Source organism: Oryctolagus cuniculus, chromosome 1 (assembly GCF_964237555.1).
Source record: "Oryctolagus cuniculus chromosome 1, mOryCun1.1, whole genome shotgun sequence".
Taxonomy (NCBI): Eukaryota; Metazoa; Chordata; class Mammalia; order Lagomorpha; family Leporidae; genus Oryctolagus; species Oryctolagus cuniculus.
In genome coordinates, this window is record NC_091432.1 from 186898187 (window position 1) to 186924127 (window position 25941).

A 25941-nucleotide genomic window follows, 5' to 3' on the forward strand; every position below is an offset into this window, starting at 1 on the left:
ATGAAATATTTTTAAGTTTGTGGCAAAAAATTACCTATATAATCATGACTTTAAGGAAACAAAACCTATACAAAAACTTTGAGAGGATTAAGGAAGTTTTCTATTTTTGCATTTAATATTTCTACAGTGACTATATTGACTGAAATTATTCAAAAGGATGTAAACAATATTGAGTGCATCAAAATAAAACACTATATGCACTTACCTATGTTCAACTTCTGCATCTTATACCTACCTTGAAGGGTTCCAGAAATCTGATTCCACAAAACAAACAATAGTTCATGAAAGTCAGCTTTTCCTATTTCGGTAATGGAGGGCAAAGTTCTGAGAGGCAGAACGGGGTACAAAGTGCCAGGTCTCAGGCTAGCAAAAGAACCCTGGAGAGCCTTAACTTCTCCAGGCCTGCCTTACACATCTGCAAAATGACGAACAAGACCCCTGCATGTTTTCCAGTTCAAAACTAGAACGGAGGTTAAATTTTTAGCACAAAATAGAGCACAGTACACAGGCTGATACAGAGGTGGCACCTGATGAACATGTAATCAAAGAATGGAAATTATAAAAATAAATAAAGTATATATTTAGAACAGATCTTCCCATCCCAGATTCCACAATGAGCTGCTGGACCAGGAAGTAGCTATAAGGTGTGTCAACGTAGAATTTCCCCTCTGGACAAGAACTCACAGCATGAAAGCTTGGGAAGCACACATTTTTACATTTGCTACAAAAGTTAAATATTACTTATTTGGAAACTAAACTCATAGGGCTAGCCTTGTGGCACAGAAGGTTAGGCAGCTACACAATTGTGACATCCCACAATGCAGTGCCAACTGGATTTCCACTACACTGCTTCTTTCCCAGCTCCCTGCTGATGCACCTGGGAAAGCAGCAGAGGATGGCCCGGGTACACAGGCCTGGCCACCCACCAGGGAGACCCGGATGGAATGCCTGACTCCTGGCCTCAACCTGGCCCAGAAATGGCTTTTGCAATCCTTTGGGAAGTGAACTAGCAGATGGAAGATCTCTGTCTTTCCCTCTGTCTCTGTAACACTACATTTCAAATAAACAGATCTTAAAAAGAAAGAAAAAAGTTATTCTTATTTAAGAAAAACATGGATATTTTATCTGGTACTCAGGGCATCTCACCTGAAAACAGAAAACATGCAGCAATTGAACGTAGCAAAAAGGCTTTCTGTATGCAAAGGATGGATGCAAGACAGATACTTCTTTGCTTCTAGCATGCAGTGAGGTTCAGAGAACACAGACCAGCAACAATTCTCAGGAGATGAAATTCTGTAAAAGAGTATTAACTACAGCAACAACTATAATTTTTGGTTCAACATTATGTGTAACAGTGCCTTATCCTTTTTGACAGTATCTCAGGAAATTTTCATGTGAAAACCTGCATTATTTCTAATTATTACCTGATACTTTACAAAATATGTTAAGAGATTTATAACATGCATGTAAAAGTATGGAGATTTACCTTCAACATGGTGCTTGTAACTCCTGATACATTGATTTCAGGATCCAAGAAATAAAACTTCTGCATTTTTAGAATGCCTGTGGGTCAGAGCCTCCCTCCCTCATTCTCATAGCCATTTGCTGCACCTTTGCCACCACTGCAATAAAAAGCCTGGGGTTCACATCATGAAGCTACCTTCCCAATTGTGCTTCACAGTGGGGGGGGAGGGGAAGCACCCAGTGGGTGGTTTTCATTCGTAAACCATCTACAGAAAGATCCACAGAGGACTGGCTGTTTCTGAAACACACATTTAACTGTACAGGGATTATTCTCAGGAGTATACCACGAAAATCAGTGGGACCAACAGCCCGTGGGTCAAAGAACTCTCCTGAATAAAACAAACCAGCTGGCCCTCTCCACTGAATTGCTATTAAAATACTGTAGTTCTGCATTGAAAGAGAAGACATGGCTATTAAATGAACTTCCAAACACCACAAAGGTAAAAAGCCTCTAAAAAAAACTAAAACCTCTAATACCTGAGAAACACTTGGATTTTTAGTTTCACCCTTACCTTGGATGTTTGAGAGAGAAAAATGTAAAAATACATATCCAACAAAAGCACAAGCCAGGTACTACAGCAGGAGAAGTGGTAAAAATATCAAAGGAGGGTCACACTTTATTATAGACCATTGAGTTTGAAAGGTATATATGTATATAATATATATGCACTCTGAGAAGACTGGTTCAGTATTCTATTACTGGTGAGATGCTGCTCATTTTTGTTCACATATTACAGAGCATGCTTCAAACAGGTACCTCTTCTAAAAGAAGGCATTGTCCTGGCTAGTAAATTCTATGCAACTTCCCAAATCGCATATAATTTATTGTGGCAAATACTTTTACTATTACAGGAGAAATGCGCAAGAGGACAAGAAAACCTTTTGACATTCACCTACAATTTCTTTTTCATCAAAGATATTGTACTCATCTGAAATTTAACTAGTCACAAACCCAGAAAGGTTTAAGGGACTTGCAGGTCTGTATCAAACATGGCTTAGTTTATTAATTGCCCAGAAAATACTAATAGACAGGGGCTTACCTGTGTCTGATCATAGAGTTCTCATCCTGAATCTCCTCTTCGAGTATCTTAAATTCTTCCTACTCTTAAATGACCCAGATAAATTCATACCACTTCTGTGTGGCTTACCCTATCCACCCATTGATTTTACCCCCAACCCAAACATACAAACACACACACACACACACACACACAGCCACTCCTTTCCTTTTTTAAAACAATACTCTGTGCACAGCACTCTTGTTTTTATGGTGTAGTTATTTGTGGATACGCAGGAATCTTCTGGACTGCACAGGACAGGCTTGATCAACAGCAGAGAAGCACATCTTCCATACATTCATGTCTGCAAAAATAGACTATTTCCTTGCATTCATGCTTATAAGGTTGGTATAAAGTATTTATTTGAACAAGTAGCATCTATGAGTATTTTTAATGGCTAGTAATTAGTCAACCTACATCTTAAGTTGTTTAGAGTAAGAATGATGTTAATACTTAATTTGCAAAACTAACATTGTGTTGTAACTCAAAGTAGAGCAAAATCAGCCAAGCAATATTTGGGATATTTAACCATTAGGCTTTGTCTCCCCATAAAGCCTGTATTTAGAGAAGAAAGAATACCAAAGCCAAATTCCTCAGTGGCCCCACTCAGATGCAGTGTCTTATTGTGTATTAATGAGTAAGAGTATCTAAAGGCACACTAAATGATATTATGTCAATTAAAAATCGCACAAATGAGTTAATCATCAAAAACAATTTAAGAAATGCTGAGCAGGTCCACGTTTGTGAATTTTAACTGGGTTTATCAAAACTACAGCAAATTAGCTTGATGACTTGGTCTGGGCTTTCACAGCAATTATGACACTGTAGTCAAGGCTGGGAGGCCAGTCTGTACTCCATATCTCGAGTGTGATTTTCAAGATCCTTTATTTCTAGGAAGCAGAATTGTGGAAAGTCAGTTTCAACATGGGCCACCCTACCATGACGGGCTGCCTATACTAACCGCGCAGATGCTTCTTTCCCACTCGAAGGGAAATGAGCCTACTTCGAGGAACTTTCAGAGGAAGAATGTAAAGAACACCACAGGTAGAGAAATGGACATTCATTTCAGTGACAGATTTAACATGCTCTTCTATCAAATAATTGTTTTGAGTGTCAATATTTCTGTTTGTTCCCCACTACTTGAGGTTCCAATATAGCAACGGAAGTAGAAAGAAGCAAAACCACTGTCTCTCTCTCTTCTTCTAACCAATAAAAGGCATGTGCATATCACTATGAAAATATATTAACAGTGACTCAGATACTCAAATTTCAATATATTTACTGCTAGGAGATGTGCATTATTCCAGGCAACACTCTGAGTAAGTCAGCTGCAAAGTTCCTGCTACAAGTCATTTTTGATCCTTTTGTAAAATATAAATATTATAATTTTTTACATGAGATAAAATTGCTGAATTTTTGCTCAATTAAAATAATATGATATTAAGACTTTATGTTGGCTACTCTAACATTAAATCACAGTACTTTCCAAATGATTTGCAAGCTTGTGTGATAGATTCTGAGGGAAACAATGTAGTTTCTCCTCAAATATAACAGTTTTACAAACCTCCTTTACTGAGAATTTTTCCACTATCTGCTCAAATACAAAAGAATTGCTGACATGCAAAACCAGTCAAAATACTGATAAGGCATTCAAGAGGATAGAAGCAAGGGGAGGATGTTCCAACATCACAAAATTAGAGTATTAAATTCATATAATAAAGAAGAGTTTGGAGATTTGAAATTAATTGCATGTTGAAAGAAGAAGTGCTTGTCACTCAACTACATTCTTGACTACTAGGTTGTGAATTCAGGACAATTACTTTTAGAACGGCTTTTACCAAAAAAGCCGAGAGAATCAAATTAAAAGAAGCCACTTACTACTATTTTTTTAAAAGCATACTTCATTACAATATTCAATTTTCTTAAGTTCTATACAAGAATCCTTGCATAAAAGAAAGGCAAGGAATCATTTTCTCCCACCCACAAACCTATTAAAGATGTGTTACAAGAACTCAACACATAAGTAAAACAGGGTCAATACAGTCTATGATGTGTATACTGTGTGATATGTACCAACCCCTACCTAGCAGAAACTGGAGTTTCTGAGTTCAGAGAATAATCTCAACCATGTAGCACGCATGCCACAAAAGTAAATTTCACACACCAACACTTAATCACACAAGTCAATTAAATCTTGCCGATGAGAGCAGAAGAAATAATCTTCCTTCAATTTGGTTTAACTTATAAATGCCTGACAGCAATTTGCTTGTGTGTGAAAAGTTGAAGGTAAAATCAGAGCCACAGTGGAATGTAAGCATTTGATTTCCCAACCCTTACAATGTGCCCCTCTAAGAATTATTCACATATAGTATCTGAAAGCTGATGTATCAGAAGGTGTCATTCAAAACCGTTTTTGTACATTCTACTTCAACCCATTTGTCTTTTGGAATTCTTCCTTCAGAAAACACTTTTTCCTTCAGTGCTTTGAGGAAACCTCTTTCAACTCAAGAACACAAGTGTGTTTATTAGACTGACCCCAGAAGCCCCCAAAATGTGTATAAAGACCTACTCACCACACTGTTCTTTCCCTTCAACTTTGTTTATTGATGTACTGAACATGAAAAAGTACAAAGAATCCAAACACAAAAGAAAACATGTACAGCCTCTTAAATACTCAACAGAATATATTTTCTATTCCAACAGATGTGAATTAAGTCATACTGTACAACTTCAAATAAATACCAGCCTTACATTGTATTAAGTGCTCTGATAAACACTGTAAAGTGAAGCACAATTTGCATGCCCTCTCATCAATGCCTTGGTTTGCTACAGTAGTATAGGAAAGAAGCATGTAGCTGCTGTTTTCCCCTGAGGGAAACCTTATTATTTTTTTTTAAAGTATATACATGTATTTTACTTTTTAGTTTTTTTTTTTTTAAACGCAGAAGGTTAACTCTGACAATCTAAATGCACCTAAGGATATGAGAAAGTGCTAAGCCAATTGATTTCTGAATAGCATTGAGTGGGTCAGCATGAAAACTCGCTTATTCACTTTAGCACGCGCCTCACAGTATATGTACTGTACTATACTGAAAAATTTTATAACTACAATTTTAAATAATAAAAAATAAAACTCAAAGCAACCGCAAAGATAATGTACAACTATGTTATGCATAGCACATTGCCTGTTCTAAGGGGAAGCATGTGAGCATCTCAGTTTATACAAAAAGCAGGACGTAACTATATAGTTCTCAGTGCATCCTGATGAAGGCAATTTTTGCCTTCAGCTTTTTTGAAAATTTATTATAAGCTAGATGCTAATCAGAAAATATTTTGTATTTTTTAAAATTTCTTTCATACATGGTAAAGTCTTATTTTATTATTTCCCCAAATAGTGGTTTAAGCATCATACAAAGTTAAATTTCAATAGCATACAGATATTTATGATTTTTGTATGAAAAATGTAAGGAAATTTGTTCAAAACCTATGGTTATACTTTTTTTTTTTACCACAAACATATTTATAAACGAAAATGTAGCATCACCATAAACAGCTGAAGCTAGACTATCTACAGACAAAATTAGCAACAAATCTGATGCACTGTAAATTCAAGTCCTCAGGACAACAAAAGTGATTAAGCAAGACCTCAAGTAACAATGTTAATGCCATTTACAAAGGAAAAAACTGATACAAAAACATTCAAAACCTGAACATCACTTGGCATGTAAGGGAAAAAAAATCAAATTAGCTGAAAGGTTCATAAACACAAGGTCTTATTTACATTACACAAAGCTCAGGTGTTAGCCTTGAACGTAACTTTCAAAATACCTTCAAATATATCCAACTCAGGTCACTTTTGCTGATTTGCTGCAGTACAAATCATGTGCAACGTCTTTTTTTCCTTAAGACAAAACAATTCTTCAAACAATACTGCAAGTACATCACTAAACACCATGAGCTCTATCTGAAGGGATTTCTTTAGGAAGAACAGATTTTTTCCCCCATCTCTTGGTAATTTAAATTTCTTGCCTGCTCTTATATATTCTTTTGTAAATTTTTTTTATTTGTTTCAAAATCACAAATCAATGTGAGCCACCTGTCACATAATAACCAGGATGATCAGACGCTCCACTGGTGATTACAAAAACGAAACCAGCAGTGGTTCCCTCATTGATTCTACTCCTTTCATACAAAGATCTCAAAAGTATTTTCTACATCATAAATCTTTCTAAGTTTTCCAGCCGCTGCAAATTTCCTGGTAAATTTTAAAAGCTCACTAGGTGTCATATGAAGAGATTTCTCAAAGTATTCAAGTCAAAATATTTGTTCCAGGACCAGTAAAAAGTTTCTCCAAATTTTCTTTTTTATAAAAATAGATGCTTTTTTTAAACCCACATCAAAGAGGCTCTTATCTCTTTGGCAAGGTACTGCTTTACGAAAAGTTCTCCAGTATTCTTACAATAAGCGTTTATAATGTAGCCCCCCCCTTCCCCAACCCAAATCATAATTATAAAATAAATACTGTTTTTAACTTCATAAATAAAAATGTAAACTTCAAAATACTTTTCTTAGACATAACAGTAATGCTTTAAATGTAAACCAAACACAAAGCTAATCAGAAAAAGGAAAAAAAGGGGGGAAAAAAAAGACACAACCAACTGAGGAAGTACAACACAAAGCCTCAAGATTTACTCACAGGTTCAAGGCAGTTATGTAAAAAGCAAAGAAATGTCTTCCCTTAGCTGAAACACTTTAAAAGGTCCACCTTCTTCAAAGAAGGCAATAGAATGCAATGTGACAGGTAAAAACCCTGTACCTCTTGTCCATATTCAAACATAAAAGATATTTAAGAAGTTTTAATTCAAATACTAGCAATAAAAAATCTCACATATTTCTTAGGATGCTAAGTAGTCGTTTTATCCCCATCTCAACACTGACTTACAAAGACATCTACTAATGTATAAAGTTTCTCTTAACTTGCCTTTGTTGTATAGTTTTCATATATAAATGGACTGAGGACAAGAGCTCATTAGGCTTTGTGCGTTTTGTTTGTCTTAAAGGAGACCTGCAGTACTCTGTCTCCCAGACGGTATCCATTGAGGCTAGCTATCGCCATGGCGGCCTCATCATAGTTTGTCATAGTCACAAATCCAAAACCTTTGCATTTATTGGTGTTAAAGTCACGGATGACCTTCACGTTGGTGACAGCTCCAAAAGGCCCAAACATTTGCCACAGGATACTCTCGTCTGCGTCAGGAGCCAGGTTGTACACAAATATACACCACCCTGTTCCAGGGTGCCCAGGGATATTAATTCCAGCCAAACTGGTCATTCCATCAATGGTCATCGGAGAAAACCTACTAAACAAAACAGTAAACACACACAAAAAAAGAAACAAAGGTTGGTTATGGCAATGGACCAATTTCTTTTTCTCTTCCCATCCGCAGTTTTAGTAATTCTCCTCCCTCCAACAGATACATGCAGTTATTTTGATTTTTCAACCAAGGCCTACATGTGGCTGGCAGTGACATGTCATCAATGTATTAATATGCTATGAAATGGCCATTATTTTCTGTATTGAATAACATTATCTACAATAGCAAAGAAATCAGAACTGGCTTCGTGAAATAAGCAGGACTGGAGGGAAAAGAACCAACACACATAAACATGCTTTAACGTCGGAACGCAACATGAAACAAATAACGGGTTTTTAAAAGACCAAGTGGCATCCAGTGGTAAAGAAATATTCTTTGAATCAAATGTGCACCAAGAAAACAGCTTTTCATTAAGTTGTACATGCAAAATAAAACCCAACACAAACTCATGAATGGTGTAAGTATCGGTCCCAAAAATCAAAGAAACCAATCGTGGGAAGGGATGATGAGTTATCATGAACCTCTATCATTACCTCTTTACTCCATAAGCCATATTGAGCAGATTGTCCAACCTGCAAAACACACATTTAGCAAACTTCAGTTTTAAGTTTTCCCCTTGATGATCGAGAAAGCTGGGCTCCTCACTGCCATCATCCAAGGGCATGTCTGCACACTGCTTCTATGTGAAGTCTCAAGGTACACTTGAGTCTTTTCATATTCCTGAGAGGATGAGCAGCCATGGGCACAGGGTATTAGCTGTTCCCACAGATACAGCTGATCAAGGGTCAGTGCAGGCAAAGTATGATGGTCACCTGAGGAAAGTGCTCAGAGAGGAAATGTGGAACCTGAGGAAGAGCTAACCATTGCGTTCTGAGCAGGCAACTTCCAAGTGCTCCGGATTTGCCATATATCACTTTTAACAATTCTGCTGCTTACTGGGGATACAAAGGCATTGCTTGTCCACACAACAGTAAATGGTGGTACTGATATTCACTGACTGATATCACAGATTTCTGTAGTTGTCCATCACCCAACTTGGAAGGACTTTTTGTCTCTTAGAACCAAAGAGGCATAAAAAAGAACTTTACAATCTTGGTTAATGCTCCCATTGCTCAAATATACAAAGCTAAGGTCCAGGGAAGTAAAGAAGAAAGATCCAGTGCTTTAGTGAGCAACAAAGCTGGAGGTTCAGATCCTAAGCCTGACGCTGTATTTACCACCCCTCCCACCCCCCCCACCCCCGACAGGAAGTGTAGCCCTACTCAGGGTTAAGAAACCAGGCAGGAAACAAACAAGGCAACATGATTATCTTTTAAAAAGTTAAAATAAAGTGACAGGGCAATGAAGTATTCTCCTCAACTTTCTACCCTTTCCCTGTTCCAAAAATTAAATGAATTTTATATTACTCGATTCTTCTTCCTTTATCATGGTCAAAAAGATTACTGTGATGTCCTAAGTTTCACAGTGTACCCCATATATCTGCTTTGAGGTGGCATGCAAAACTTAACACAAACCCCATATGACCTCCCTGTGGAGCTACCATGCTTAACCCTCTCCCAAGACGACCTTGGGTCATAAAGAACAAAGTTTCTTTCTTTCTTTTAAACACCTGTAAAGGGTAAATTTGAAGAAAAGTCTCCAGTTTATCAGCTAACCTCTGGCATGAAGTCAGGCTACACCACACAAGAAAAAGCAATTCCTTTTAGTTTTTATAAAAGCCAAAACACATTTTGGCTGGTCTTTCAGAAGTGAAAAGGAACACTTCCCACGAATACCTGCCCCTAATCTCCACTGAGCATTTTTTGTTTTGAAAAAAAAAAAAAAAAAAAAAAAAAAAAGAACAAAGCCGATGTAACCCAACTGCAGGGAAACACTACAAACCACAACAACAAAGGATCCTCATTGGTGTGTGTGTGTGTGTGTGTGTCTTGTCCCACTATGTCTCACTGTACCACTGACCACAGACCTATATCATGGCATGTTTAAAATAAATTATCTGATGATTAAACAAAGGTAATGAAGTTATTAAATAAGAAAACTACCAGGAGAACCAGCTGAGTGAGCCTATTTGCATTTGCAAGGGACAAAAGCACATGTGTGAAAAGAGTATATGTGTGTGACAGCTTTGTTACCTGTAGAAGGGTAAATACGATCAAAGATATCATGCCTTTATATTCAAGAATTAAGGCCACCAACACCAGAAATACAGGTCAGCACCAACTGGTATCACTAACACACACATAAAGTCATCTGACAGAAAATCTGCTTTTGGCATATAAGGATACTTTAAAGGATCCATGGGAAAATGGGATTAAAAGTTTATTTTGGTGCACAGTTTTGACATCCACACATATCCATGCAGGGGTCTTCAGAAAGTTCATTAAATGAGTGTAGCAAAAAAGCTATGCAGGGCCAGCATTGTAGTATAGTGGGTAAAGCCGCCACCTGCAATGCCAGCATCCCATTTGGGCACCAGTTCAAATCCTGGCTGCTCCACTTCTGATCCAGCTCTCCCTGCTAATGGCCTGGGAAAGCAGCAGAAGACGGCCCAAGACCTGGATTCCTGACACCCACTGGGAAGACCTGGAAGAAGTTCCAGGTTCCTGGCTTCAGCCTGGCCCAGCCTTAGCCGTTGCAGCCTTCTAGAAAAGTGAACCAGTGGACGGAAGGTCTTTCTCTCCCTCCCCCTCTGTTAAACTGCCATTCAAATGAATAAATCTTTTTTTAAAAAGCTGTGCAATAATTTAAAAATATTGTTGCACAAAGATAAACTTATTTAATCCTATTGTCCACAAGCCTTGTGCAATTTCCTAACCTTATATGATACCTGTAGTATAGAACAGCATATTGAAGTCCCTGTATACAGTACTGAAACACTAAGAGTCCAAGAGTACAGAGGCAACACATTAGTTCACTAAAAAATGTGGCAGCACCTGTCTAGACATAAGGACCACCACTCTCGGCCACTACCCAGTTAGGACAGTAACCAAAAGCTCAGACTCAGAATTTGCTAAAGAAATTTTCAGTATTTTCAAAGCAGGGTAGCATTCAAGCCTACTCCAGAAATGAGTAACATTATTTGAGGGAGACAGAATTTCACTCCTGTCCCTCGATCCTCAGAATCACCAGACAGGAGGTCTAGGACTTCTAGACTCAGATCCCTCATGATGCTCCCACTGGGTCTCCTCTTTGCTCAATCTGTGAAGCACTATGTGATTTTCAAGATTTTCACGGATTTCTGTACTCATCTTTATTTTAGGAAAAATTCGGCCCTTTGGAATTTAAGTTATAGATCTCTCTCTCTCTCTCCTTTCCCATCACCAGGAACGGGAGAGAAGAGCATCAGACCAAGGAGACTTGTGCCAAGTGCTGCTGACACCCTCTGCCTCAATGCAGCTCAGCCCAGTAACTTTCCTTGCTCTTTCAGCGCTATCCACACCCCATTCCACAGAAGACCAGAGAAGGCACTGGTGCACCACATGGGCAGCATGTACCCCACGTCCAGCAGCAGTTGGCTAGCTATGAATCAGGTAGGTACAAGAGAAAAGGGTGCAGTATCTCACAAAGGACATAAGGATTACTTCCTACATTGCATGTCTTTGCCATGTCTGTCCATAGCTCAAGGACATCTTTTATATACTGTAACTTAAAACTGAAGTCAATTTTTAAATGGAGATCAAGCTAAAAGTCTTCGGTATGACTCAGCGGGTATGCATGATGATGTACTCCTCTGTGGAAGGTAAAAGTTGAAGTCATTAAGTATATTTTTAATGTTTAAAAATAAAGCGTTCTTGGGGCACTTGTTTGGCCTAGCGGTTAAGAAGGCACCCGGGATGCCCCAGAGCAGCCTGGGTTCAAGTCCTGGCTCTGACACCTGACTCTAGCTTCCTGCCAATGCAGATGCTGGGAGACAGAAGAAATGGCTCAAGTACTTGGATCCTTATCACAAATGTGGAAAATAAAGGGTCCCAATTTAAGATTTAGCTTGGCCCAGTCCCAGATACTGTACATATCTGGGGAGTGAACTAGTGGATGGGGGAGCTCTTGCTCTCTCAAATAAAATATAAAATTAAAAATAATTATTTTCTTATATATAATAAATGCATTGTGCCCAGTATCCACACTCACTCCCCAAACCATTGCATGCCTCCCCTTGAGGGAAGAATGAGCAGTACTCAGAGGAGCAAAGTGGCCATAGCCATCTCACCTATTCCTTAGCCCAGACATAATCTACTTTACAAATAAACATTAAGGGGATTTGAAGGATTGGGTTGGATAACCTAGCTTTAATTACAGTAGCCTTCACTTCAAGAGAAGGTGGCTTAAAAAAGATCCTCATTAAAAATAATAATAATAAATCAGAGTTGAGGATAATACCAGGAAGAAAAAATCCAAGTTAAATAAGAAAAAGGAGAGACAATTATTTCTCCTAATCCCAGTACACGTTACATTATGAAGTTAGGCGCAGGATAATCCAGTATGTTTCAAGTGAAGTCAGAGAGGAAACTGAAAATCATCAATATTACTTTATGCATCTTGCTTTAGAAGCCGTATTATTTATTAAGATATTAGGTAAATGAAATGTGAAACCAGCCAGCAATTAGAAAGAAACATTTTATATACTGTTTGTTACTTTATCCTATATTTATTTTCTATGTTTGATTAGAATTTATGTAATTTATGAAAAATACTTAATAGGCCAGTGTGTACCTTTTTCTATTAGCAAGAATGCAGCTCAGATTAAACTAGTCAATACTTTGAACAGAACCATTTATTAAGATACAGCAGTCACATTCCAAAGGCAGATTTTTATAAGCAGAAAACAAAATAAGTACTTGCCTAATTCTCAAGAACTTTAGCTGGTCTATATGATGCTGTGAATATGGTAGATAAATAACTAGATATTTGTCAAAGTCCATAGAACTACACAACACAAAGATAGATATGATATGAACTATGGACTGCAGGTAATAACAATGTGTTCATATTGCTTTACCAGCAGTAACAAGTGCATTACATTAATCCAAAATGTTAACACTAGATAAAAATATGGAAAGGGAGGTAAGAGGAGGAGTGTACGAAAATTTTGTACTTCCTAAAATTCTTAATTTAAAACACATTTGAAAAAATTCTGCCTTAAAAAAAAAAAAAAAAAAAAACTAGCTGATAGACCACAGAAGGCTCACATGCAAGTAGATAAACTAAAATTAAAATCAGAAATAAAAATATGGAGAGGTTACTAATGAGAAATAAAATTCTGAATAGTACAAATAATAGTTATCCACACCTTTCTAGAACACTGATCAAGACCCACTTCGTAATTAAGTTACACCTTGATTCAACCAGATGGGAGTATCTCATCTTCTGAGAAAGAGGAGCGTGCAAGAGGACTGATAGCAGTTTCTTCCAAAATGAAATTGTCATGATGCAACAAATGTCTTGCATGCAACTCTAGAGCTAAGTTAAAAGGCTCTTTTAGAAATGCATAAAGGTTCACAGAAGTGGGCACATGAGCATTAGACTAGATCACATTCAACAAAGTTAAGGCTGCTTCATCAGAGAACATGAAAAAATCTGGCTTAAAGTTTAATTTAGACATCATGTCCCAAGAATATATATTTAAGGAGCTTGAATCAAACTGCCCATCAAAATAAACACAACTTTATTTATTGAGAACTGCAGTCAATTAAATAAGCTTATTTGATTAGCACTGCTCATGTTAAAATAATTCTCTAATTACGCACATGGGTTAACTGAGCCATAAACCTCACAAGATCACTTTAAAGTTTAAATGTTACTACATGCCCTTAAAAGATATGGTGGGCTTTGTAAGTAGTAAAAGTTCCTTAGCTACTGCTGTAATATTTATAATTTGTATTCCCCAATCTCAACTCCCAAGACAACAGAAAAAACACAGTGAGATACTCTCAGTGTCTGCTGGAAAATGACAAACCCAAGGCTGAGAGCATTCAAACACAAATACTAGGGACAAAGTACGTGTTGAAATCTAGACCACAACTCCTCAACAGAAAGGAGCAAAATATCAACAAAACACAACCGTCGTTAATTCAAGGTTCTTGATGAAGTGAAAGAAGGAACAACCTTTACTTAGCAGAACAAGGGGTAGGGGGCAGAATCAAGTCAGTAACAGCAAAGTTAAAGATACTAAAGAAAAGCCTCAAACACACATCAAGTTAAACCCTGAACTCTAGGAATAAAGGGTCTGGATTTTTCCCGACACCCAGTCTAAATCAGACTTTCACTGAGCACATTAACTAGTTCCTTATTTAATTATCTGCACAGAGATTACGGGAGGATTGGGAAGTAGAGGGAAGGGAACCACAGACAGGACCCAATACAGCAAAGAACAATCTACCCCACCTACTGACCAGGCTTCGCCTAAAACGTGAAACAACTCTTATTCCCTTCTTCAAAAATTTCTCTGAAAGTCAAGAATCTAATCTCCAAGTTCATGATTCTACATGTGTCTAAAAGCTATTGAATCTGACCCACAGGAACACGCTGTGGGTGGGGGCATCACCCCATTGAATAAAAAGCACAGGGCATTCGGGAAGGGTTGGGAGAGCTGAGAATGGATGGTGCAGTCATCAACACTTTAACATGGGGTCACCTGCAAGCCTCGCCCCTTCAGCAATCAGGCACTCTCCTGTCTTTTCTGTTCCTTGCCCAATCTTCCTCCAAACTCAATCTTCATTGTTAAAATGCTATCTTACTTCATGATTACCATACAAAAACAGCTTAAATTGGATGGGAAAAATAACAATTTAAACTAACATGGCTTTCTATTAACATCAAACATTTTATAATTTCTCTGCATTAAAATAGGTTATAAAGAAATTTCTCAGCATTAAAATAGGTTATAAAGAACCTTCTTCTAATTCAGCTCAAAATTGCTTTCCAGGCCCCAGAGAATCCTGAAGTTGACTAGACAGGCCATCTAAGACACTTGTAAAATTCCTTCATGCTCTGTCCTCAGTGTGGGGGTTGGGAGTATTTATATATACTTTCACTTAAGGACAATGCCACACAGCAAACTCAGAGGCAGAGCTAAAAATCAGTTCTGTGACATTTCCTGTTCGACCAGGGCAAGTATCAAGCAAGCACGATGCACCTCTCCCTCTCAGGGATGGGGAACCTTTTTTCTGCTGAGGGCCATTTCGATATTTATAACATCATTCGTGGGCCAAAAAAAATTAACAGCTTAAAAATTAGCCTGCTATAGATTTTATTGCATTTCGAGTCCCATCTGCAGTTGCCTTGGCAGGGCCACACCAAATAATTTTGCCAGATGTTCCTCACCCCTGGAGCTGATTCTCTTCTAGCATCCACCAAAGGCAAAGGTGGTGAACATTTCTTTCCCACTAACACTCTCCCCCTCTCCTCACAAAGCAGCAGCAGAGCTCACAACTGCGGACCTGGTCACCCAGTTTAATAGTAGCCTTTTAAGAGCACCATCTCTTTTTCCAGGGCAAAAGCCAACTTAAGAGTTTAATGTGGCACTTATGGAAAACAGCTTCCTCATACCTCAAGTAAAACAGCAAATATTTCTTAAAAGGAAGTATTTTAATTGATTTTATCCCTACTCTCTTCAGCATGCTTTAACCACCATGAAAAAAAATGCACATGAACTAGAAAACATATAACTTCTCATTGGGTTAAATTTGTGACTATATGTTTGATAATTAATTATTCTGTCCCAGGAAGGGAATGAATAAAATTGATAAACACTTGTAATTAAAAAAAAAATAGTATGAGGGGTTAGATAGTATTATGGCTGAAGTACACCATATGGCCTAAAAGGATATTTTTAAATGTCCTGGAAAATAAAAACTGACTTATTTGTGAACCTGCAAACTTTGTGTTCCGTTTCACTTCCTAAAGTCACTTCTCTTAAATGCAGATTGGAATGGTTTCTGAATGACTCCAAAATGGGTTGTTATCCTAGCATCAGAATAAAACAAAAAACTGGACTACTTACACCTGTTAATAAGAAAGTGCCTTCTTTAGACTAAAGTCATCACCATTTTATGGACTACACAGAGGTCAGCAATAACTACCCACAGGCCAAATCCAGACCGACACCAGTTGCTGCATGGTCCAAGAGCAAAGAATGGCTCTTATATTTTTAAATAGACTTTTTTTTAAAGGCAGAGACCATAACCCACAAAGACTGAGACAGTCAACCTTTAAAATATAAGGAAAAATCAAGGGCAGGGGCATTTATCTATCTGCAGACATGTATTCACATACATTACATATCCTTAAGAGTGGAGATATTATAAAACAAATAACTAAACAGCTTGATCCAAAAATTCAAACACTAGCAACACAAGAACAAAAAGTTTATCAAGAAAAAAACTTTTTAAAGGGGAGACACAGAAGCACTGGAAACAGTTAAGAAGACTCCAGCAGTCTGTATGTTAGGAATTCTCAACCATGGCACTATCCATGTTTGGGGCCAATAATCTGCCGTTGGAGCTATGCTGTGTATGCTACAGGATGTTTAGTAGCATCGCCCCGGCCAGAGAACCATTGCTATGAGTTACTGGCCTTTTGCTTCCACCTTTAATATTAGCGAAAGAAACTATTCCCCAAATAGGTAGGTCGTCTCTGTGCCCGTAAGAAAGAAAGAAAACACCAACAACAAAAATGATGAAAGCAAACCAGAGATTCTGTCAATCAAAGTGGGTGGTAAACTCTCTTTCAGTTTTAGTAGCTGGGCACAAGAACTAAACCAGACTTACCTAAAACGCTGTGCCTGCTGAGCTAGCGGTCCTGGATACCTTCTGTTTGGAGACTGGTACAGCTGGGAAAGGATGGCCTGATTGGTTTTTTGGCTTGGATTATTAGCAAACTTTACAGTGATTGGCTCTGTGGCACCAGGAGGTTTCTGGCCATTTAGGCCTTTGATAGCTTCTTCTGCCTCAATCCGCTTGTCAAATCGAATAAACCCTACACCCCTTGATATGCCTATGGTAGATTTGAGTAAAGATTTGGGAAAGAGGGAGTGGAAGGAGAGGGGAGGGAGAGAAGAAAGGATAAATTAATTTTTCCTTCTCAAGAACATGTTTTCACCCACATAAACATTTGCCACAAAAATCACACCAAGAGGAAAGTTTTACTTTAACCTACTAGCAATTCAGTGGAGAATCATAATTTTGCAATTTTTAAATGCATGAAGTCATTTATGCAATATGAGTACTGATTATCACATGCCTTCCAATAAGCCAAGATGAGAAAGCACAAGGACGTCCATATTTTCTCTCTCTCCCCCTCCCTTCCTCTTTCCCTCCCAGACACTGTCTTTAACAACATCAACAGTATACCCAAGTTCCATTTTTCAAATCGTGCTACTAGATAAGCAGATTAGAAATGAGGGGCACGGTAGCTCCTTTCCTTATAGCAAGAGAACCAGCCTTTGCTAAAAATGCTAGAAAGCTATGTTATATTTTTAACCATGGTAAAAGATACATTTCAGATAAATTTTTTAATTTTCAGCTCAATACTATTGTACACACATCCTTTTAGAAAAAATGTTTGCAGAAGTTCCTGGTACTCTGAAGTTTCCTATGCTTCCAATTAAAGAAATAATATGAGTATTATGGAGAGGGAAAAAAAGGTGAAAAGAGACCTAAGTTTTTAAAAATAAATTAAAAAGCTGGGTGGGAGGGAGGATGGGGGAGAAGTATCACTGTGTTTCTAAATCTGTATATACTAAATACATGAAACTTGTATAACTTAAATAAAATAAATACAAAGTTAAACATCAGGGTAGGCATTTTTTTGTGTGGCTATTAAGATGCTGATTTAGACACTTGCATCCCATAGCAAATACCTGGCTCCAGCTCCCAACTCCAGCTACCCCCAATGCAGACTCTAGGAGGCAGCAGTGATGGCTCAACTGCACTCCTGCCACCCATGTGGGAGACCTGGATTGAGTTCCTGGGTTTGGTAAGAGCCATTGCAGGCATCTGGGAGTGAACCAGCAAACAGGAGCACCTGCACTCTCAGGCTCTCTTGCTCTCTCCCTCCTTCCCTCAAATAATAATTTTTAAAATTTAATTTTTTAAAGTAAAGCACCAAAGCTTTCTGGCCTCACAGCATTACTTCTGACTATGAAAGATCACTCCATGTCCCACACTTTCCCACTTGTAGAGACAGAATCAAAGCAAAGAATGGCTAACCGTCTCTCCAGTGTATGAGAAATGGTAAAGGGAAACCAAACTTATTCTGTTTAATTGGCATGAACAGGTCAGTCAGGGTGGCCACAGCTGGTTATCAGGAGATAACAATATGCAGGAAGATGCTTCTTGGCAAACAAGCTGGTCCTAGCACTACTGGCTTGGGATGAGCAGCTAGAAAAATATGTATGATTCAGTATACCAATGAAGAAAAGAATAACAGAGTACTGAGAATGTTAGGCTAAGGATTAGACGATCATGACTTATAGGAACTTTCAAAAGAAATGAAGGGGCTAGCACTGTGGCATAGTGGGTAAAGCCACTGCTTGCTGCACCAGCATCTCATACGGGCAGTGGTTTGAGTCTTAGCTACTTCACTTCCAATCCAACTCTCTGCTATGGCCTGGGAAAGCAGTGGAGGATGGTCCAAGCCCGTGGGCCCCTGCCCCCTTATGGGAGACCTGGAAGAGGCTCCTGGCTCCTAGCTTCAGATTGGTGCAGCTCCGACCATTGCAGCCATCTGGGGAATGAAACAGTGGATGGCAGACTTCTCTCTGCCTCTGCAACTCTGCCTTTCAAATAAATAAATAAATATTTAAAAAACGAAAAAGAAATGAAGATCTACTTGCTTTACAATTAATACTACATAAGGTCAATGGCTTAGAATTGTGTAAGTTGGTAAAGGCATTTTTTCCTTATATTCTTATCTCAGACAGCCCCTATCACTAACTTTTCTACTTAAGCTATGTCCACTGCACATTATTACCACCTGATAACAAAATTGTAGGGTTTCAATTTTCACTTCAGGTGAAGTTAGCTTGCTCTGAAAGCTTTAAGTTTGAAGATGAAATAGTGAATTGATGGCAAATATATCCTTTCATTTATCCACTATCTCCTTTTAAGAATTAATGACCCCTAACACCGAGTTGTTCCATTAGGAAAGCATTAGATAAGCAGTGAAACTGCCTCTACACAGGTTCAATCAGCTAAGCTGGTGGCCCTCAAATTTAAACCTCTATCAGAATGACCGGAGGGTGAAATGCTCACCCTCAGAGTTTTAAACTCATAGGTGCCAGGTAAGGCCCAAGAATTTGCATTTCTAGCAAGGATCCAGAAAGATGCAGATGTTGTAGCTGGAGAATAGTACATAAAAACCATCAAGTAAAATGCTATGTAGTGAGCTAGATACACCTGTGATCCCACACTCTCAAAATATACCGATTGTCAGTGAAAGGATTTCATGGACTTTCTGATTCACTAGTAAAATCTACTTTGGATTCATTAAGTTTTTATTAAGAATAGTGACTTAAAAAGCACAGATAATACATACAAAATAAATAAAGCATTGTTGTTGCTTTCAACAATTTTAATCTTGATCGCTAGGCCTGGATTTCTACTTCAGTCCATTAGTAGTCTGCAGGATTCGATACAGTGTGACAGAATGTATAGGAAGGATTAGGGAATAACTCACACAACTAAGACTATCTTATATACCCTTACTTGACAGAAGTCTCTTTGGCAGCAGTATCCCTCGGGCACTGTCCCAGGCATGCAGGTAGTGGTAGATTACCTTTCTACCTAGAACACTGAGGAAGTGCTTCCTTTGAAGCCAATGAACAGCACAGAGGCACAAAACTGAGGCCTAACATATCCTCACATTCAGATCACCTAAAGTGATATCTTCACTCAGAGAATTAAAAGCTTAATTTTATCTTGGGATAAACACACTGCATTCTTGAAAAAACAGATGTTGCAATATACAAAGTATCTCCAGGATCTGGTGATTATAAAACAGGGAGGGAATAAGAGAGAAGGAAGGGATGGAGGTGGGGGAATGAGAATGAAACAGAGAAAAGTGCATATAGCACTACACAGGGTGATTTTCCCCCCCTCCTTACCATGTTTCTCTATTTCTGAAATGTTTATATAAGAACAAGTAACTCATTTACTAGAAAAATCTATCTGTACTTCAGGTTAAAAATCTATAATCAAGGAAGTCTACATTGCTAGCTTTCCTTTCACTAACAGCTTTGGCAGAAGGGCCCCTTTATATACAAAAGTTTTGATAAACTTCTTGGCCTTCTCATTTCAGCTTGGTTAAAAGTTGCATTAGGCATAAAAAATTGTTTTTGGAAATTCAAAGTTGCAAACTCTTACATTTGCCTAAATAGCGCAGCACAGCCTAGGAACACACACTTCACAGCAATTATGAGTATGCATGGATGGAACCTACCCTTGGAGAACTAGCTGCATACTGCTGCATTAAACTTTGCTTTTACAAAAAGAAGATTGTTTATTAGTACTTTATACGGAGGATGGGGGCTTTCTTCACATGGCAGCTTGGAATGGAAGATTATAGCATCTATAAATTTATTACAAGCCATGAAACAGGCTTCAAAACCTGCCCCTTCAGGGTGGAAATGACTCAAACTCGCTCACTACACTCCACAATCTATTTTTGTCCATGCATATTTATGAACAATTCCAGCAGAAAATTGCATTTTCTGGCCCACATATACCTTTGATGTGTTCTTGAGGCAAGACTGCTGTATGAGAAGACAAAATACTTCACAAACTGCCAGTCAGAGAGAGCAGATGACTGTCCAGAACAGCTGCCTACTTACCAGTGACCTGGTCGACAAGAATACGAGAAGTAATAATGCGTCCATACTGTGAAAAAAGCTGTTCCAACTCCTTCTGGGTCATTGTTTTTGGAAGTCCACTGACATACAAATTTGCATCTCTGATGGAAGCTGAACTTGGGCGAGCATAGGAAACCTAGAAAAAGGAAATTAAATTAAATATATATATATGCATACTCAAGCACTTCCCTTCAGAAACTCAAAAACCACCTCATTAACTTTTCTATAAAGAGCATACAACAGCCGGCGCCGCGGCTCACTAGGCTAATCCTCCACCTTGCTGCGTCGGCACACCGGGTTCTAGTCCCGGTTGGGGCGCCGGATTCTGTCCCGGTTGCCCCTCTTCCAGGCCAGCTCTCTGCTGTGGCCAGGGAGTGCAGTGGAGGATGGCCCAAGTCCTTGGGCCCTGCACCCCATGGGAGACCAGGATAAGTACCTGGCTCCTGCCATCGGATCAGCGCGGTGCGCCGGCCGTGGCGGCCATTGGAGGATGAACCAACGGCAAAGGAAGACCTTTCTCTCCGTCTCTCTCTCTCTCTCTTTCCACTCTGCCTGTCAAAAAAAAAAAAAAAAAAAGCATACAACAAACACTGAAATTAAAGCAACCCTAGCATTACCTGCTTGACTCATTTCTGGAAACATTCTAGGCAAAGGGGAATTGCCACTTCCGAGTGGACAGAACAGAGTATTTGGTCCTAGAGAGTTTTTAAGTCTTCAGCACACATCACTGGCCCATGTAGCACAGTATACTCGTGGCAGCAGGTTGTCCTCTGTGGAGGCAACCCTCTACAGTAGGGATGCAGGTCCAATCATTCCAAACTTCAGGATTCCAAAGTCACTGGGCATATTGTTGTCACCCCTACCAGCTTCTGGGCATAGAGTTATCATGTTTTTCTTTTTTTTTTTTTTTTACAGGCAGACTTAGACAGTGAGAGAGAGAGAGAGAAAGGTCTTCCTTCCGTTGGTTCACCCCTCAAATGGCCGCTACGGCCGGCGCTCTGCACCCATCCGAAGCCAGGAGCCAGGTGCTTCCTCCTGGTCTCCCATGGGGTGCAGGGCCCAAGCACTTGGGCCACCCTCCACTGCCTTCCCAGGCCACAGCAGAGAGCTGGACTGGAAGAGGAGCAACTGGGACAGAATTCAGCGCCCCTACCAGGACTAGAACCGGGGGTGCCGGCGCTGCAGGCGGAGGATTAGCCAAGTGAGCCGCAGCGCCGGCCATAGTTATCATGTTTCTAAAAACTTTACTCTTCATCAGAAAGAATGCCCTTTGATTTATTCTAAAACAATTTTACTTCTTAAGTTCCCAGAAATTTAAATATATGAATAAACTATATATCATCATCCTTTGGTGTCTTCTTGTCCACAAGTCTTTCTAATCTTGATTTTCAGAAGGCTTTAATTCCTCTTATTGACTTTATGTGTCATGTTATATATTTTTCCTATCTTTGGAATATGGCATCCAAAATGTTACACGGATAATCATGTTTATTATAATCACTCCTCACGCCTCACTCATTACTGTACCCTCAATATCTAGTTCAATATCTGACATTTGTTAGATGCTGAAACATTCGATGTATAAAGCTTATCCAATATCCCATCAGTCCACAACAGATTACTAGGCCACAGCATTTAAGGAACACTTCAATAACCAAGTCACCTAGATATCTTGCCAAGATTGCAATCAATGGCTTAAAAAAAAAAAAAAAAGGATTTATTTCTTTGAAGAGCAGAGTTACAGAGAGCAACAGAAAGAGATCTTCCATTTGCTGGTTCACTTCACAGTCAGGAGCCAGGAATTCCACCTGGGTCTCTTGTGTGGGTGATAGGGGCCCAAGCACCTGGGCTACTGTCTACTGCTTTCTTAGGTGCATTAACAGGGAGCTGGATCAGAAGTGGAACAGTCAAGACTTGAAGAGGCACTCATATGGGATGCCAGTGTCGCAGATGGCAGCCCAACCCACTGTGCCACAATGTCAGCTCTTTGCTTATAATGTATCTCATACCAATTTTAGATAGCTGTGTGCTTCATGAGCTATTCCTACACACATTCCCTCTGATTTAACTAAGTTCTCCTGGACAGCCAGTTTTTAAATACAAATATTTCACAATATACCCATCTCTCAGATCATCCATAAAAATGGCCAATGGTTCTAACCTGAGGATTGATTTGTTGGGGTATCATGATATGATTACTCTGCCTATTTATTTTATTCATTGGTACCCACCTTTAATTTAGTTTATTATTCATCCTCTCGAAAAGAGATGCTGTCTAATTATAATATTTAAATAACCTGTAGCAGGGAACGCCAAATATTTTCTCTGTAGTTTAAAATATCCCACAGCTCTGTGACCACACATTTTTTCTACAGCTTTCCAGAATAAAACATTTAAGTCAAGCTTTATGCTATTTTATAAAACTTCAATTTTTTACCCATGCCAACAGTGTACACAGTTTTCTCATTAACAAGTAAAAGTACACCTGTCATTCCAAAGGTACATTTTGAAGTCATATCAGTACTGTCCTGTCCTACAGAACGAATGAATTTGGAACAGTGGTGTAGAGAAAATGGGTAACTATCCACATACTACTTTTTTTCCCTTTATTCCTGAACACTTAGAACAATCAAAACTGGAAAGTGTAAATGAAAAATAAAGGAAATTTTCAAGTAATCACATAATTAAGTGGTATCTAATATTGGGACTTTATAAACTGATGAAATATAAAGCCACTGAATTATATATGCATTCAGAAATGTCAATAAACAAATATCTAATTTTTTTTCTAGAGAACAGTTCTCAATAATTTAGGAAAGCTAAGCACCCCACTCCTCAAGGTCCCACACCCATGTTGGACTCCATAGCTTTATTTCTGAGGTAGGATGCTCTCAGCAAGTCAGCCAGTTCACTGCATGTGACTGAAGTATGACCATATAGAGAGCCACTTTCCATGGGCTACAGTTTCACAGGAGACTAACTTCCAACGACTGATGAAGCAGGCAGCAGAGGCAGGTAGTCTCAACGTGAACTCAAGGGTGGCATGACAGCATAAAGGTGGCAGCTCTCCAGTCTTGGTCCTTGAGCTCAAAACAAGGTGAATTTACTACTGGATTTGTGAACTTAGAGCCTATTGCCATATATTTGTACCTTCTTTGTATGGGTATTAGAAAAATTAAACAAAATAATTTCAAATCTATATGAAATGTTTAGCACAACTCTCTTTTAGCACAACTCTCAAAACCCTGATGAGTACACTATAAATATTATTTAATCTCTTGCAAGCCCCTGAGGATGCAGGTTAAAAACCCAGATCATTAAAGTTAAGGGTAACCTGAGTCCATTGCAGTGTTCCAGAATAATTTACTCAGGCAGTGACATTCATTGCTTTGTGTATTTCAGACGAGTGTGGGTGGAGTGCTTTAAAAGCTATTCTAAAATATATTTAGGAAAACGGGTTTATATTTAGTGCTTATATAAAAGCTATGAAAACATACCTGGGTCAACTATGATTTTTCTTTTTTTCAGTGTCCACTCAAATTCACACTGCTTCTTTAATTCCCAGCCCCATTAAAAAGGCTTTAAGACAAACCTTCTTTCAGTAACCTTGTCAAATAACCAGCTTCCATTACAACAGGCAGAACAGAGGTGACCTGTGATCATATGTAAACTCACGGTGGTAACAAAATGTTTTAACATCCAATTTACATTTAGGAAGTGAAAGGACCTCATAATTTACAAAGCACTGTCGAATACGGTATTTTCTCTGTGCCTCACAACAACCCCGTGAGGTAGGCAGAAAACACATTAAGTATGTTACAGTTGGGGAAACCAGCAAAGGTACAGTAAACAACATGGCTAAGGCTATACACAATTGGGACTGAATTCTAGATTCAAGCTCTGATCTTCTTGGCCCTGTGGCCTTGTCTCCCCAACCAGTATTCTCCCCACCATACTACACTTAACTACATTATGGTGATTAGTTTATTTGCTCATTTCTTCCAAATCAGAAAAATTCATCTTTGCTTGCTTGCTCTACTGTCTCTCTCTCCTGTACACACACAGAAATTAAGCACAAGAGAAAAAGGATGTCACCAGAAATGGCAGTCAGAAGTTACTTTACTTTCTAATGATACTGTTTAAAACAAACAACTTTCCTTAGTGATAACTGAGATTAAATGGAGAAATGACACATAATAAATTAGTTCTATTTTCTAATTCTTAGAAGGAAGCAGTGTTTGGGTGGGCATTTGGTACAGCAATTAAGACGCCACGTGGGATGTTGCCATTCCATGTTGGAGTAGAGTGCCTGGGTTCGAGTCTTAGCTCTGCTTCAGATTCTGGGTTCTTGCTAATGCACACCCTGGGAAGCAGCAAGTGTTGGTCCAGGTAGTTGGGTCCCTGACACCAATGGGAAAGACTTGGATTAGCTTCAAGGCCTGTGACTTTGGCTTGGCCCAGCCTCAACTGTTACTGGCATTTGGGGAATGAACAGTGGATATAGATCTTTGTCTCTGCCTCTCAAATACATAGATGGATAAATAAATATTTAGAAAAAAACTAGATACTCTTAGAGGTTGGAAAAAAAAAAAGTAGGCAATGCTACCTCCATTCACTCTCAGGAAATAAAGATGTTAGAAGAGGCAAGTGCCCTTCCCTTCCTCCCAGACCAATGCAGCAGGTTTCATACAGACCCCCTTGGTTCTCAGGATTAAAGCAGCTCACTGTCACCTGCTCTACAAAAGAAACTCCCATCTTCAACCTCATTTCAGGAAAAATTTCTTCCTTCATCTCTCAGAATTACAAATAGACAATGTATTTGGACCAAAGCAGGAAGAAGGCTTGCCGTGACATAAAGATTTGCACTTTCGAGAGTCAAATCAGTCACCAGATCAAATCTTCTGACAATTATCAACAACTTTCTCCATTCTGATTTTCATCTGTAGTTTACACAGTGCCTTGCTTTAATACTCACCTAGAGAATCATGCAGGGGCTATCTTCAGCTTCAAAGTGTTACGTGTCTGAGACTAAATCCCTTGGAGAAACCCCATAAGTCAGTTTGCTTTAACTGACAAATTCTATTAGAAATACTTCAATGCAATGAACTTCTAGCGTATGTTTTATTGTGGTCAACACAGC

General features: G+C 38.8%; 1 protein-coding gene across 16 annotated transcripts in view; it reads right to left on the minus strand.

Annotated features, from left to right (window-relative positions):
- Positions 1-68: 68 nt before the first annotated feature.
- Positions 69-25941, minus strand: part of ELAVL2 (ELAV like RNA binding protein 2) — a 173399-nt gene continuing 147526 nt past the window's right edge. For 8 of the 16 annotated variants that reach the window (XM_002708051.5, XM_051857245.2, XM_051857211.2 and 5 more), the window contains 4 exons: positions 20784-20937; positions 16723-16948; positions 8491-8529; positions 70-7942 (listed from right to left, as the gene is read on the minus strand). In XM_002708051.5, coding sequence (XP_002708097.2) covers positions 7612-7942; positions 8491-8529; positions 16723-16948; positions 20784-20937 — 750 coding nt within the window. In that variant the 3' untranslated portion in view covers positions 70-7611. Of the gene's footprint in view, positions 7943-8490; positions 8530-16722; positions 16949-20783; positions 20938-25941 lie in introns of all 16 variants that reach the window. The other 8 variants (XM_051857178.2, XM_070066011.1, XM_070066010.1 and 5 more) reach the window with 6 other exon arrangements.